We start from the raw sequence: 15,573 nt of genomic DNA, 5'->3' as shown, positions 1-15,573 counted from the left end.
TTTCCCGTGCTCGGGTTCACTCGTGATCTGCTAATGCCCGCCACACCCTGACCAACAACGGGCCTGACCGACAAACACCGCACTGCTCATCACCAGAGCTTTGCACCAGTCGTTCAAATGCAGCATTCAGCTTCTGCAGAGACCCTGCGAAAGGCTGTGTTCTCCGGCTTTCACCAGCAGAGGACACCTGCACTATCAGATTATAGACCAGTTTCCATTCTCCAGGCATCAAGCTGTAGACCCCCATTCACCCTTTCAGTGCGCTAGGAAACGCCCACATACCCGATGGCGAAGGTGATTGGTCGCTGGCGAAAGTTCGCAAAAAACAAAAGTTCGGACACAGCACAAATAATATTAAATCGCATTTTCGCTGTCGGAAAAGTCGCGTTTGGTGTGGGAGACACGCGCTTATTTACATTTACAATCGTCCGAATAAAACGCACCAAATAAAATCGGTGCGGAACGGCCTTAATGCCCGGTCGACTTTTTAATTGCGATTCAGCAAATCCCGTTGGCCACGCCCTGGGATGGGAATCGATTAGTCAGGTCTGAGTCTAATAGAAAATGGAAGCCTGCGGACTGGGCTGCTGCTCTCAGCGACGCGATTTAAACGTCTTTTTTTAATCCGTCAGGAAACGCTGTAGGGAAGTGGCACAATAGGAAGGCGTTTCTGTGTGTGTTTTTATTGGAAAAAAACGTTTAAAGGGACTTGAATGCGCGGAGAGTTACAAAGCAGGACAGATTTAATCAGATGAGCAAGTCGGCGCTTGCGGTGGGAGGATAATAAAGCCGAAAGAGGCCATTCTGCAGAAGGTAAGTTAACTTAAGAGACTGAAGTTAAAATGCACCGAGTGTAAGGACGTTTCGTGTCGACGTTTACACTAAGATTTGTTTCGGAAGCTAAGTTATCCGGCTGCATTTCGCGAAGACGTTTGGCTAATGAACTCTTAACGGGAGCCAGCGACTCGTGATGGTCGCGTCCTGATCACAAACGCGTGTGCATGTCCCAGATTACAGACGCAGTTTGGGTTTAACTGTCGGCACAGATGCATTTTGGCTTGGCAGGCGATGCTGTGTTGTGTAGTAGCGCGTTATCTGAAACAGTCTGCGGTCATTCTGTAACCCCAGTGTTTTCGCTTTAACCTGGCTACATTGTTTCTGTGCTCGTGGCGTGAATCGTTTGTCTGACGAGAGAACAGTCGGCTGTCAGGTTTTGTCTAGAAAGAGTGGCGATGTGTCAAGTGCCCGGGAGTAGGGGAACGGAACGGAACTGATTTGGCTGGCTAAATTTGGCCCCCATCCGCGCCTCCGTGGGACTCATGTCCGCTTCACGATCCGGTCCTCAGCTGCTGTAGTTTTAACTGCAAATGACATTTGACGCATGGTTTTAGGTAAGAGGATAACTGCTGTCTCATGGGGTGTGGGTGTGGGTGTTTCCTTTTGTTCGTCTTCTGATTGCAGTCCTGACTTCCCTCACGCCCGGTGCTCTACAGCATGTAGACAGCAGCGAGTTCTCCTCTAGTTTTTGCAAATGAAAATGGAGGAGCGGTCCTTGTCCAACATGGACAACAGCAAGATGGAGGTGGGTGCGAGTGCTGCTGTGTTTTTCGTCCTTGTGTGTGTCTCTGTGTGTGTGTGTGTGTCTCTGTGTGTGTGTGTGTGTCTCTGTGTGTGTGTGTGTCTCTGTGTGTGTGTGTGTCTCTGTGTGTGTGTGTGTCTCTGTGTGTGTGTGTGTCTCTGTGTGTGTCTCTGTGTGTGTCTCTGTGTGTGTGTGTGTCTCTGTGTGTGTGCGCTTCCAATAATGTTTACTTCCATATAGCATTCCCGGCGTCCCTCACTGTGTATTGGTTAACGTATAAAGCACATGCAATCTTAACCCATTACACAGAATCGTCCACTGGACGTTCAGTGTTCGCACATACTCTTTCCACCCCAAACGGAGGATGTTTACAGTGGTGCAGCTGGTGTGATGCTGGGCACGTGATCTTCGTTTCAGGGCATCGCCCAGGAGATTCTGTCCGACCTGGTGGAGGATGCATGCCTGGGACTGTGCTTCGAGGTGCACCGCGCCGTCAAACAGGGCTATTTCTTCCTGGACGACACAGACCAGGAGAGCATGAAGGACTTTGGTACTGTCCTGTTGCCGTGCGCTAACGCCTCAAACGGGTCTTTTCAGAGTGAGGATGAAGGGCTTAATGCTGACACACATACACGCACGCACACAACAGGTGCCTTTCTACCCAGAAGCCCTTGTTCTGATCAGGCGCCAGGCAAATCCTCTCACTGTAATTGGGGTTGTTTTAGAAGTATGCTTTATTTTATTCTTTCTTATTGGAAATTTAAAATATTTCAGAATGTTATTGTGCTTCTTTCAGGAGAAGATTCCTTTTTGAATTGTTTTGATCATCTTGCATATAGTGTCCCTTGTTGCTATGTCGTGTCTTATCTGTTTGTGTTGGGTATTTTTGGAGAGATCATCATTTTCACATTTGAAATATTATTTTTCATATATTGATATGTTTGGAAACATTAGCAAATCTTCATGCATCTTGGTTCAGCTGAGTTTGATATCGGCTGTGGTCATGCTCATACATTGGTTTGACCTTGTTTTTTTACCCTGCTGGCTGATTTTGATCACTGTTGCGCACGAACACCCAACACGTGTATGCATGCCCATCTGCTGGAAGATCACTGGTGTTTGTTGGCTGGCAGAAATCGTGGACCAGCCCGGGGTGGACATCTTCGGCCAGGTGTACAACCAGTGGAAGAACAAGGAGTGTGTTTGTCCCAACTGCAGCCGCAGCATTGCTGCATCTCGCTTCGCCCCCCACCTGGAGAAGTGCCTGGGTATGGGCCGCAACAGCAGCCGCATCGCCAACCGCAGGTACTCGAGAAATCCTCTACTCCCTTCAGTCACATCGCCGTGCACCCCCCCCCCCCCAACACAGCAAATCCTGAAAAATACTGCATCCCACCTCCCTCACATCAGCAGGTAAATCAGAAATCCCAAAACCCCCACCCCATGGTAGCAGATACCCGGGACACCCCAGCCCCGTTATTGTAAGCGGGTACCTGACAAATCCTCATGGGTACAGGTTTCTGAGAAATTCCTTTAATTTTGCTTTGAACTGCCACCTGATATATGATCACAGAAACTTTTTTTTTTTTTGCTGAGCTTGTGGATTGTTGTGACCTGGTTTGCTTACTCCTACACAGAATAGCCAGCGGCAACAACACAAACAAGTCAGAAAGTGATCAGGAAGACAACGATGATGTCAATGATAATGACTGGTCCTATGGGGCAGAGAAGAAAGGTGAGAGCCCAATTACTATCAGAAATGCCTGAATTACCATAGTTACGGTTACACCTTTTACCTTGAGGAGTACCTCAGATTAGCATATTGCGTCTTACCACACCAGAGAACAGTCAAATGTTATAATTTTACTTTTGGCTGGTTGATGAGGAACGAAATGTATTGCAGTGGTAGTGCTGAATATTGTACACCTTGCAATGTATTAAATTCACGGTGGAAAAATTTTGATTCAGCATAGTCAAAGATTGGCCTGCGTTAGTTTGAACAACATGATGACAAAAGTTATTGTCATGTGTCAGACTTCTGTGATATCAGCATCGCACAAAAGACGAGTATTACAATAACGTTCAAGAAGCAGTATGTTGTGCAGCCCTAATTTTAGTAGTGTTTGCACAGTAATGCTCAGCTTAAGTGTGTGTTTGATATTGGTTCTCATTTTGTGCTGCAGCCAAGAAGAGAAAGGCAGATAAGGTATTTTTACATTCTTTGAAACAACCTGTACAGTTGGTAAGTGTGTTTTCCCAGTTATGCACTTTACTCCTTGGACCATAGTGTAATCAGAAACGTGTCAAAACAGTGCAAAATATAATCTTGTACAACAACACATCACCGATCAGGCTGTATGTGGTAATCTCTGCTCGTCTACTTGAAGCCTCTCTGCACTAATGAGCGTCTTGGGTTCCTTTTCTAGACAGGCAGATCCCAGGATAGCAGAGCCGCCCACCCTTGATATTTTAGCACCGTTTAACGCGCTGTGAGCCAGAGAATTAGGGATGGATACTAGCCTCTCTTTTTTTTTCTCTCTCTCTCTCTCTCTCCACAGAATCCAAATTCTCCAAGAAGATCTAAATCTTTAAAACATAAAAATGGTGAGTATATGTGCAGTCCATAGACATGTCTATGAAACCCCAAACAAAGACTTTCAGAACTGCTATGCTTATGTGAAGGCACTTGGAGAGAATTGTTTCTGTCCATTGGAATCTTCTGTAGAAGATTCCATATTGAGATTTTTTTTTTTCAAATTTAACATCAAGTAAATAGTAAAGTGGCATAAATGTGTGTGTGTGTGTGTGTGTGATGCCCAAATCCTTGCTAATGACGGCAGCTCCAGCAGTATTTAAGATATACGTAGGCGTGAGGATGACACACTAACTGACTCGGGTCTTCTTTTAAAAGCCAAAGATCTGTCTTCATCCTTCAGCTTCGCTGGATCCTAAATGACATGTAGAGACCCAGGAAAGTCCTTGCGTGTTGCTAAGAGACAAAGCGTTTCCACGGTAACGTTGTTGGCAGCGAGATCCCTTCAGTCACTACCTGCAATGCCATTCTGTTCACCTTAGGAAACTGAACGGATGGTCTGGAAGATGTTGGTCACTAGAAGCAACTTTGACTGATTGTCATTCAGTTTACACAAATGTTCTCTTTTTTTTTTACATTTCTTTATGATGGTGTTCTGATTTTTTTTTTTTTCTGGAATTTTTGCACAGTTAACAACGTTGTGTTGATCGTGTCTTGATAATGTAGCCTCCTAATTCAGAGTGACAGCCTGACTCGCTGAACAGTGAGAAGGCCTCAGGGATGTTACCACAGCAGGCAGAAGTAGCCGAGCGCAGAGTTCCAGTGGGCTGTGCCCCTGCCTTTCCCGAGGTGGAGCCCCATTTTTCTGTCTTGCTCACCCTTTTGAGGGTGTGCATGTTTAAAGCTGAGGTTTTGAAAGGCATCCAAGAGAAGAGGAGTAAACCATACGTATATCAACAGTCCTCTCTGTGCTGCTTGTTCTGCCTTTCGGAGATGGCGTATGTTTTCAGACGTGAAGCTTGTGCAAAGCAAGATGGTTTGTTCCAAGTGTTTCTCGAGGCGGAGTAGATGTCCTACGCACCACGCTCTGATTACAGGAAGAGGAAAAAAAAAAACTTTGGGATTATATGAAAACTTGAATCTACCACTGACTCAGATCTATTCTTTTAATTGTATTTTTTCCCTTTGTTTAGCTTTTAAGTCTGACTTTTATGTACTAGATGTTTACAGTGTAAGGAATCATGTGTCTTCACTGTGTTGTAACGACATGTTTGACTAGCTGGAAAATGCTGCTATCCTGGCCATGAGTCTTATTCTTATGGACTTGTCACATGTGTAATAAACATAATACACTCTGAAAATAATGTGTGTGCGCGTGCGCTTGAGACCCACACACAGTCCTCTTTAACATGCAGTTTTAGGGGACAACAGTTCACAGGGAGGTCAGTCCATTTGAAACATATAAAATCAATATTTCTATGAAATCTACTACTGGGGGTGAAGTTGTTTGTTTTGTTCCGAAATGCCCTCCACTGCATATCCTAGCTGCATGCGACTCCAGCGGCTTACAGGCTGGGAGTCCACTCCCAGAATCTCGATTGTAAGAGGCAGGTTTCATGACCCAACCAGCTTACAGACTGGATTGCTTACGTTCTATACCACGAAAGAGTTATATTGGACTTTTTTTTATCCATCTATAGGTGCTGGCTAACTATGCAGTCATGAATTGCCAATTTGCATTACATTTGAGGAAATGGTTACATGACAGCCTGAGTAATAAAGCCCTGTAGCGACTGCAATCAGTTTAACTACTCTGTTTCTTGGCATCAGGTTCTGACTAGTATGGAAGTCACTGTGTAACTTAGTCAGGTCAAAAATTAATTAACGCAATAATTAACTGCATCATTCATGCTCTGCCTTTTCCTGCACAGGTGGAGAAAAATTTACCCCAATAGAAGATTTCAAGACCAACGTTTGTTTGTATGACAGAAACTTGATATCTACCACGTTCCCGTCCTAGCTTGCGTTTGATTTTAAATGTTTGATGTTTTTAATGATCCAGACTTATTTGACGAGGAGACACAGCGCCATCTGCTGGACAACAAAACTCCAACGGGTTCATTTGAAGTCCTGCAGGTCAGCAAGTTGCGAGTACAATAAAAATGTTAACTTCGTCTCCAGTAGAAGCCAAGGTTTTGCGCTGATGCACACTTTGACCTGTGTTTAATTTCAAAGCTATTCCGAAGTCCCTTACACCATAGGGAGCGAGTTTTTGCTCCCTCGTCTCCACGCAACCTAGAGGAGGTCTAGGATTTGTCAAGGTACTTGGGCATATGCAGGAGTTAAATGCTGGCCACGTTTCATGTTCCCAGCTCTGGTCTCTCACACCTTCCCTTCACACGGGGGGAACAGTGACTTTTCCTTCACACCACGACCTTAAAAAGGAAGTGGAAGGCCACGATGGCACCGAGCAGGGAGCGGCCTGCCGCCAGTATCACCACAAAATAGGAACTGCTAAAACTGTCGGAACTGTTTATCATCGTCCGTCCGCTATTCCTGCCCTTCTGATAAACAGCACTTCACTATAATAAGACTTAAGAAGTTAAAGTCTCTCCGTGATTTTGTATCGAGTTGCCATCACTAATGATTTAATACGAACCGGTTTTGGCATATCCAGGGAGGCGCTTCACTTTCTGGACCAGATCTGAAGGCCAGGAGGCACGTAACTTCTGCATTTTCTTTCCCACCTGCCAGCGGTGGGTGTCAGCGGGGAACGAAGCTGTCTGCTCCGTAAAAACAGTTCGGTTACCTGCGCTATGCCGAGAGCCTCCTCAAGCCTCAGTCTTCCAGCCAAAGACGGGTGTACGTTTCAATATCAAAGAACCGGGCGGTCATGAATGAGGAACCTTCCCTGTTGGTTCTGGTTTCGCCCATCCCCGCTAGTCCAAATGCGACAGGCTATTTACGTTAAACCTGTTCCTGTTACAATGTCAAATATTTGAGAAAGCATGTTTCTGATGTTAACCCATAATTACAGCAGTGTATATGAAAACAATGATTGAGAGGAAAATGGGAGACATTTTATCTCCAGCTGCAGCAGTAGTAGTAGTAGTAGTTGTTGTTGTTTGTTTGTTTGTTTGTTTGTTTTAAACAGCGCCACAAAAAGAGAGCGTCTTAAAGTGGGAGTGTTTGAGGTAATCTGGCACCCCCGGTGGGCGGAGCCAATCAGACGCTGTTCGCGCTCCGCTATCTTTAGACGTCGGTGGAACTCTTTAAAATGTTCTCGCGAGCCAGCCGTTAGGGCGGGTCGGGTGGCGGTTTGACACGCTCACCGATCACTTAATGCAATAACAACAACGTCGCGAGCTAACCTAGCGGACTGGGTTTGGTATTTTTGGGGCTAAACACCAGAGAACTTTGTTGTGAAATTCACGCGCGGAAGACCGAAAGTTAGCGCGAGCCGAGTTAGATGGAAGTAACTCGCTCTCGCGCCGCAATCGCGTTCTTTCTGGAAACACTTCGCGCGCTTCCCCGTCACGCGGCACGCCGTTAAGATGGCCTCTCGAGCGGGCTTCCCCGTTAACTCCGGGACCCCCGTGAACCCCATGAGCTCGAGCCACCCGGGAGGGATGAGGATGCCGCAGAGCTCGGGTTTCCGAGCGGTGCCCAGCGCGGCTAGCCCGTATCCGGTAAGTGCCGACGTTACCGACTCTCCTCGGTGTCGGAGCGGTTTGCGGACGTTACCGAGCGGGTTTTGGGTTTTTTTGCTGTTTTATCGCCGTTAGCGCCTTGCGTCACAGTCTCCCCTCAGCGCCCGCTTTGTCTAGAAAGTGGCTGGCTAAACTAAGATAGTTGTGGTAGCTAATCACATAGCCGTGCTATCTGCGGGGTGGGTCGTAGTTTGCAAAAAGACGCATTTTCACCAAGTTACCGGGATAAATCAGCATGGTGGTTCGGTCAAATCGAATTGGTATAAATATTTTGGCAACAAATGTAGTATAAATGCCGCTTCTCTGCAGTATAAGTGTTGATTCCAGACACTTCCGCGTTTAAGTGCAGCCATTAGCTTGGTGTTCGCTAGCTAGCTGCGGCTCCTTTGAACAATGCTAATAAGAAATGACGCCCGACGAATTTACTTCATCAGAATAAAAACGATCCACGAAACGGGGAAGACGGCTGTAGCTAATCCTATCTCATTTACGAATAAAGTTACCTAACGTTACAATAGTTGGCTACAGTTCAGCATGAGATTCGTTTTGGCATGTGACTGTTTTGTGAGATGCTGCATCACGTTATGGGCGACTGATTGATGAAAATGACCAGTGAAGGATCATCCTCGAGCCTGTAACGAAAGAGATTTGTGTGTGTGTGTGTGTGTGTGTGTGTGTGTGCGTACAGCGGTCTGTTATGCCACCGAGCCGAACTGTGCCCATGGGCAGCCTGGGGTCGCTGGGCGCCCCTCTGCCAGGGCCGTCTTACAGTGGCACCATGCCCGTGCGTCCCGGGATGCCCCAGACCCCGCTGGACCCTGTGAGGAAGAGACTCCTCCAGCAGCAACAGCAGCAGCAGCAACAGCAATCTTCGGGACTGATGGGTCCCCGAAGAGGGTGAGTGCTAGTTGGCGTTGTGAGATTCAGAGCAGCGCCGCGTTTTGTGGTGTGGCAGCAAAAATGCTGACGAAAGGCAACGGATTTCATGATGCGAAATGTGCTTTATGCTGATCCTGTATTGGGGCTGGCTTTAATGCCAACTATCAAAAGATATGACGCTAATTGCAGTTTGCTAGATTAGTTAATTGAGTTTGCTAGATTAGCAGTTCTTAAAAGGCTATTGCATAGTAGTCTCACTTGTCTCAAATGCATATTTAGTCGTCAGTGCTTTTAGAACGTTGTGCGCCTACAACTTCCTGTATTTGTTCATTCTGAACATGGCTAAAAATCTACTGTTTGCTTTAGCAGTTCAAAAGAATATTTAATCATTAGAGGTTTGGCAGAGACATGTCTGGTATGACGTGGTAATGATGGGAGCTCTTCCCCTCTTCCAGAAAGAATCTCTTTTGTTTCCTCCTGCGTGCGAGCGGGTGGGCAGGTGGTGTGGGCGGGTGGGGGGTATTGCCCTGAAACAAAGGCAGTTTAACTTTCAAGATGTCTCATGGTCTTAGCTGGTGGACTGAGCCACAAAGAAGAGGTGAACTATCTGACGTTTGAAACTAGTTGACAGGAAAAAACAGGTTGCTGTTTTTTTTTTGTTTTTTTAAAGGGTGATTTAGTTGGTCTGCCATTTGTAACCACATGTTGAGTTTTCTCTTGATTGAATTCATGTTGAGGAGCCCAAGAAGATGAATAGGCTACGCATTTAAATGCACTTAGGAAGAATAAACATTTGGAAGTAAGTTGTTGGAGCCTTTTTTTCTCTCCAGATGTTAATAATGTGTGGAACGCTACTTGAGAACACTACAGTGAAGCGGCAGCTGCATGTAATGGCTTCCACCCACAAAACCTGGATCATGTTTATTCAAATCTGGTTCCTCCAGTTTTTGCCGATGACTGACTGTTAGAATGCCTGCATCAACCTGTTTGCTTTATGGCTACAGGGTCAAAAGGCGCAAGATGGCTGACAAAGTCCTCCCACAGAGGGTGAGTTTTAATACTTGTATGACCATCTGTCCACACACTGTATGACCATCTGTCCACACACTGCCCGTCTGCTGAGGTAACTGGGCTTGTGCATGGCTGTGCAGATTCGAGACCTGGTGCCCGAGTCTCAGGCGTACATGGACCTCCTAGCCTTTGAGAGGAAGCTGGACCAGACCATCGCACGCAAGCGTATGGAGATCCAGGAGGCCATCAAGAAGCCCATTACAGTGAAGTTCCTTCCTCGTGCCACTTGGCGAATGGGTGGGGGGTGCCGAAGGTGCAGTGTGTCACCATCGAGAAGGACCGCGTTGAGGGGTGGGGTTAGCCAAAAGACTACACTACAGCCTCTTGCGTTCTGGATTTTCGGGAGAGCATGTTGCGGTTTTTATGGCCTTAACTGGTCACAGGCCCGGATGTAGCTGTATAATCCTCTCTTCCCTTTAAACCCAGCAGAGACGGCTAGCCGATTTTTGGTCCGTGACTGGTTTGTTTCCCCCACAGCAAAAGCGCAAGTTGCGGGTGTATATCTCCAACACCTGCACGCCGGGCAAACTGGAGGGGGAGGAGTCTGAGAAAGTGGCATCGTGGGAGCTCCGAGTGGAAGGCAAACTCCTGGAGGATGTAAGTTAGGGGCTGCATCCTGGACGACTTTCCGTCACTGCACGGCATCTGTTGTGTTTGGTCTCCAAGAGAACAGAGTTCCTTCAAAGCAGGACGTTCCAGGCACAGAGTTGGATGTTAACCACCTGTATATATAGAGTGGGCTCTGTCGTAGCAGTCTGCTGTAGCCTCGCGTTAGCTGCTGCGAGCGTCTGGTCTTCAGTAGGGCTGGAGTTCTCTCAGACATGATGATCTTACAGGGCCAGGCCTCCTCGCCTTCCCTAGCTGATGGGACACCTCTCCAGGCTCTCATAGCTGGGGCTTTTGTCCTTGGTGAACTCAAACCAGATGTGTTTCACATACCCCACCCCCCCCCCCCCCCCCCCCCCCCCTATGAGAAGAAGGGGAGTGTGAAGGGGAATTGCAACGTTTGGTACACCGTGTGAAATGAGTCGTAATGAAGACATGAGCTGTTGAAGGGCAGGGCCCAGTGACTGGCCGAGCAGTAGCCACAAAACGTGCTTTTTTTTTCTCTCTCTCTCTTTCCCCCCCCCCCCCCCCCTGGCTCAGAGTTTCAGGCATGTGTGGGATGGAGGGAGTGGTCTAGGGAAGAGAGATGGTTGCGCAAGTGGTGTGTGGGCTGTTTGTGTGTCTGTGAGCTCTCAAAGTTCTCCAGTGTGGTCAGCACAAAACAATGTGGAAATCAACAGCATGAAAACTAGAAACATTAACCACAGTTAACATTCTTGCTCTTGCTCTCTCCCTCCCTTGCAATCTATTTATTTTTGTTTTCTATCCCACCAACATTAGCCTGGGAAACAGAAGAGAAAGTTTTCATCCTTCTTCAAAAGTTTAGTCATCGAGCTGGACAAGGAGCTGTATGGGCCAGACAACCATCTAGTGGAGGTAAAACCTGCTGCAGTGTCCCTGCTATTGCAGTCTTAATTATTACAGTAATAAGCCTGAAAGCCCAGAACAGCTGCAGGAGTGGTGTGGACCCATGGCCCGATGGGAAGCATCTGTACGTTAGCCCCCTGGTCACATTCAAGCTGGGGCTTGAATGGTTGTAATTTTTGTGTGTCTCAGTGGCACAGGATGCCCACCACACAGGAGACGGATGGCTTTCAGGTTAAGAGGCCCGGAGATGTCAACGTAAAATGCACTCTCCTCCTCATGCTGGACCACCAGGTAACACGCACTCCCCACACACACAGGCAGAGGTGTTTATGCTTATATACGTGTGTGTTTTTTTTTTTGTTTGTTTGTTTGTTTTTTTTTGTTTACATACATTACACACAGTGTACATATCTCTCGCTCTCCTTTCCAGCCTCCCCAGTACAAGCTGGACCCACGGTTGGCACGTCTCCTGGGTGTACACACCCAGACCAGGGCCAGCATCATGCAGGCTCTGTGGCTCTACATCAAGACCAACAAGCTCCAGGATTGCCACGAGAAGGAGTTCATCAACTGCAACCGCTACTTCCGGCAGGTAGGGAGTGGAGGCCTTGTCAGGACGGTCCCGTTTCCTCGTTTTTGTGGGGAGGAGCATATGCATGTTGTTGAGAGGCGGCTGGGTCAGGGGCTGTTTTTGTCTGCGGTGTTCCAGATCTTTGCCTGTCCCAGAATGAGGTTCTCTGAGATCCCCATGAAGCTGGCTGGGCTCCTGCAACACCCCGATCCCATAGTCATCAACCACGTCATCAGGTGGGTGGGTGGGTGGGTGTGTGGGTTGTCATGTCCTCCCCTCCACTGGATCGGTTGGGTTTTTGTTGCTTAAGGTTTGTTCAGCACGGGCTACATCGAGCAGTGTCGTGCGTGGACGCAGTAAGACTCGTGTTGTCCACACTGACGGCGTCTCTGTCCTGTGCCCTTTACTCATGGACAGCGTGGACCCCAACGACCAAAAGAAGACAGCCTGTTTCGACATTGATGTAGAGGTGGACGACCCGCTCAAGAGCCAGATGGCCAGCTTCCTGTCCTCTACCACCAACCAGCAGGAGATCGCCGCTCTGGAGATGAAAGTGTGTGTGTGTGCGTGCACACGGGAGAGAGTGGGTGGACTTAGAAGGCCAACCTGCACATATCGCTGCACTAATCCACCAATCTGTATAGTTATTATACGTCTGGTGACTTATGGTTCGAATGTGTACGTTGATGGTGCTACGTTGATCTGCTCTTCTGCCCGTGTGAAGTTGACCAGGGTCGGGCTTATTTTATGAGCCCCCACATTCTAAAAGGCGTTGTTGATCTCCCCTTTTGCTGTTCCTGTCCAGATCCACGAGACCATCGAGTCCATAAACCAGCTGAAGACGCAGAGGGACTTCATGCTGAGCTTCAGTAACAACCCCCAGGACTTCATCCAGGACTGGCTGAAGTCACAGAGCAGAGACCTGAAGGTGAGGCCTGTAGTTCTCTGAACCGCTGACACTTGCGTGCATGCGCGCACACACCCCAACGGCAGCAGCGATAATGATAATATTAGCTATATGTGTACATGGTAGCATTTTCAGGCTCAGTGTTGCTTCAGAGTATAAACAAGACAAACGCAATAAAGCAGAAAGAGTCAGAAGATTAAAAAAAGAAACAAAGTCAAAACCCAGCAGTAAGTGTGAGCCAATGCCGCTTTCAGTAACACTTCATGTTACCGGGGCTCTGGTGACTTGGGCCAATAGGAGTTCTTGGCCTCTGACACGGGGGGGGTGGCCTTGCGTTCTTGCCCCCTTCAATGGTGTGCTTGCCCACTTTGTTTTTGATTCAGCTGATGACCGACACGGCCGGGAACCCGGAGGAGGAGCGGAGGAGTGCCTTCTTCCAGTCATCGTGGACGCAGGAGGCCGTGAGCCGCTACGTATTCGCCAAGGTATGTGCTGCTGGGCACCGAGTGTTGGACTCGCAGCACAGCTCGGGTCAGGACGCAGTCCGCAGTCTCAATCGGCGTTGATCCCGGAAGCGTTTTCTGGTTCACAGGTCCAGCAGCGTAGACAGGAGCTGGAGCAGGTGCTGGGGATTCGGCTGACCTGAAGCCCATGGCCCTTGGGGTTAGAGCACACCTGGGCTCGGGGCCAAAGACCTGCCATACCCTACGGATGGGACGGGCAACAGGTGCTCACTCCAGTCCTGCTAACTCCAGCAGCAGAGAAGGCTTCGGCGCAGGAGGGCTTCTTCAAACGGTGTCACCAGATGACTCTACTGGAACCAGCATGATTATGCATCTTGTTTTTGCTTTTGTTTTTTGTTTGTTTTTCCCTGCCTTATTCTTGTTTTTCATACGTAGCTTCATTGTAATTTTCAGCAGGTCCAAACCAGAGCCATCGCTTTCTAAGGAGAGGGCTGGCTGAGTTCCGGTCTGGAGCTTTTTGGGGGTGGGGGGTTTGTGTGACGTGTTTTCTGGTCCCTTTAGGAGGCGTCAGGTATCAACTCTAATGGGCTGTTTAAAACTGTTGGAACTGTTGGAGTTGGCCGGAGTTTTCACTGCCTCCTGAGAATTTTCTTGGACCACACGTGTCGTGTTTTTGAAAGCTCTTCTAATTTTATCAGATCCATCAAGCCATAAATGGCTTTTGTTCCCATTTGTATTTTTTCACCTGCAAAAGGAAAACCAAATCTCAGCTTTTGTATTACGATTATAGGACACAGACGTAGAATGACTTAGCATAGGTACGACCCTTCTGGCGAATTATATGTATCGAATATAGAACGCAACATGGATACAGGTATCTGTGTCCGTTGATCTCTGAGAAAGATGCCGCCGACATGCGTTTCAGAGCCACAGTTTGGCCAGTCCAGTGTACGCTCGACTGCCTAGTTGCTCGGAGCGCAGTCTCCTGGATTCCCGGTGTGTTTACAGGCTCTTTTGCGTCGTTAGGGTATTTTACTGTGGCAGTTGTCACCGTAGCTGCGACTACAGAGGCTTTCTACTAGTTTTGGTAATAAGTGAGTAGGATTCTAAGCCATTTCAAAATTAATGTTGAGGAATGTCTTCACACTTTAATTTTCAAATTAAAGCCATTTTTTGTGTGTTTACAGGCAGAAATGTGTGAATGAATGATTGGTGTGCAATTTCACTTCATACATTCCAAATACCAGATAAGCCATTGCTCTTTTAACAGATTGGCAGAGATTGGCTCAAGGGGTAAGAGAGTTGATTTTAATAGATGACCCAGGCACTTAAGTCATTATTAAAATGTTTGTTTTACAAGTACTTTCAAATCTCAATCTGAGTAGAATGAATATATATTTTTTTGTCTTTATACATGTTTATGTAAAGAGAAAGTGACAGTGACATTCTTGAAGTCTGCTGTGACATTTTATAACCAGTTGAGTGGATTTAAATGGTTTAAAAGGAAAATGCATGTATCCTAGCTTTTGTTTTCAAGCAAATGCTTTTTATACTTTTTTTTACTGGGCATTCTATTGATATTTTGTACAATAAAATTGTCTGCCAGCACCTTTTTAAGTCATTGTTTCATTTCTAATACCTTTCACATAAAACTAACTTTCGGTGTGTACCCCCCCTCCCCCCAAAAAAAAAAATTTCTTAAACAATCATTTCCTTTCTTGACGAGTGAAACTATTGTTACTTGTACAAAAGTGGCTGGCTGTATTCTTGAAACGCGGAAACAGGCGCGTTTGCGCTCCGTGCGTCCCATGCACCCTACTGGAGGATCTCCGCACGCCTCCGTTTCAGACCGTGACGGGGGCCCGCAGAAAAGCGAAGCACTGGTGATGCATCGCCGCCTGGCCAAACGGGTCCGGTTCTCCCCGTCTGTCTCGGTTTACAGCGTAGGGCTTGGCTCTGCTTGCTCAACTTTACGGAGAGCGGGCTTGAGCAATATTGCCGTATGTGGATTTGTTCGTCTGACCGAACATGAGGATTGACGAGATTACTGACAGAGGAGCACTGGCTAAATAAAGCATTTTTGTTTTAATTCCTGATTTATTAATGAATCCATTCATTATTTTAACCCCATTACATTTTAAATACATTTTATTTAATTCCGTTTAAGATTCTGGGAAGTGATCTCGGGTATGAGAAAGGTGCTATCTAAATTAAGCTTCATTTTAATTCTCAAAGCACAGAGCTAATTAATTTTAACGATCTTGTGATTTTTTTTTTTTTTTCAAAACAAAAAAAACTGGCTACTCGTTTTGAACTGCGAAGGTAAACCATGGTGAAGGTCTCAAACGAACATGTGAAAAGGTTGAAATGCTCCGTAAAGGTGTGC

General features: G+C 47.1%; 2 protein-coding genes and 1 long non-coding RNA gene across 4 annotated transcripts; 2 read left to right on the top strand and 1 right to left on the bottom strand.

Annotated features, from left to right (window-relative positions):
* The first annotated feature begins 456 nt into the window (after window positions 1–456).
* Window positions 457–5,476, top strand: si:dkeyp-118b1.2 (uncharacterized protein LOC559983 homolog). Of its 2 annotated transcripts, none has more exons than XM_027009239.2 (8): window positions 457–813; window positions 1,462–1,582; window positions 1,997–2,129; window positions 2,713–2,884; window positions 3,217–3,314; window positions 3,763–3,821; window positions 4,138–4,183; window positions 4,491–5,476. In XM_027009239.2, the coding sequence occupies exons 2-8, from the start codon at window positions 1,532–1,534 to the stop codon at window positions 4,529–4,531; spliced, it is 600 nt and encodes a 199-aa protein (XP_026865040.1). In that variant the 5' UTR covers window positions 457–813; window positions 1,462–1,531; the 3' UTR covers window positions 4,532–5,476. The 2 variants fall into 2 exon arrangements, with proteins under 2 accessions (XP_026865040.1, XP_026865041.1); XM_027009240.2 differs by having other exon boundaries at window positions 465–813; window positions 3,763–3,785.
* LOC113576891 lies at window positions 4,748–7,223 on the bottom strand. The gene is made up of 2 exons (XR_003410564.2): window positions 6,922–7,223; window positions 4,748–5,199 (listed from the first exon to the last, which is right to left on the bottom strand). It is a non-coding gene; the product is annotated as an uncharacterized LOC113576891 (long non-coding RNA).
* Window positions 7,224–7,352: 129 nt separating this feature from the next.
* On the top strand, window positions 7,353–14,795 carry smarcd2 (SWI/SNF related, matrix associated, actin dependent regulator of chromatin, subfamily d, member 2). Its single transcript, XM_027009209.2, has 13 exons — window positions 7,353–7,801; window positions 8,511–8,719; window positions 9,706–9,748; window positions 9,853–9,975; window positions 10,250–10,369; window positions 11,159–11,254; window positions 11,435–11,536; window positions 11,676–11,837; window positions 11,955–12,052; window positions 12,234–12,369; window positions 12,622–12,744; window positions 13,107–13,208; window positions 13,316–14,795. The coding sequence occupies exons 1-13, from the start codon at window positions 7,667–7,669 to the stop codon at window positions 13,367–13,369; spliced, it is 1,503 nt and encodes a 500-aa protein (XP_026865010.2). The 5' UTR covers window positions 7,353–7,666; the 3' UTR covers window positions 13,370–14,795.
* Window positions 14,796–15,573: the final 778 nt, after the last annotated feature.

This window comes from Electrophorus electricus, chromosome 14 (assembly GCF_013358815.1).
Source record: "Electrophorus electricus isolate fEleEle1 chromosome 14, fEleEle1.pri, whole genome shotgun sequence".
Lineage (NCBI taxonomy): Eukaryota > Metazoa > Chordata > Actinopteri > Gymnotiformes > Gymnotidae > Electrophorus > Electrophorus electricus.
This window is presented reverse-complemented; position numbering and strand designations above follow the sequence as displayed.

Excerpts from the sequence above, each read along its gene's own strand:
- smarcd2 (XM_027009209.2), top strand. The coding sequence starts at position 7,667 with ATGGCCTCTCGAGCGGGCTTCCCCGTTAACTCCGGGACCCCCGTGAAC. Across the intron at positions 11,838-11,954 it reads GCAACCGCTACTTCCGGCAG|ATCTTTGCCTGTCCCAGAAT; the intron begins GTAGGGAGTGGA and ends GCGGTGTTCCAG. Across the intron at positions 12,053-12,233 it reads GTCATCAACCACGTCATCAG|CGTGGACCCCAACGACCAAA; the intron begins GTGGGTGGGTGG and ends ACTCATGGACAG.
- si:dkeyp-118b1.2 (XM_027009239.2), top strand. The coding sequence starts at position 1,532 with ATGAAAATGGAGGAGCGGTCCTTGTCCAACATGGACAACAGCAAGATG. Across the intron at positions 1,583-1,996 it reads TGGACAACAGCAAGATGGAG|GGCATCGCCCAGGAGATTCT; the intron begins GTGGGTGCGAGT and ends TCTTCGTTTCAG. Across the intron at positions 2,130-2,712 it reads GGAGAGCATGAAGGACTTTG|AAATCGTGGACCAGCCCGGG; the intron begins GTACTGTCCTGT and ends GTTGGCTGGCAG.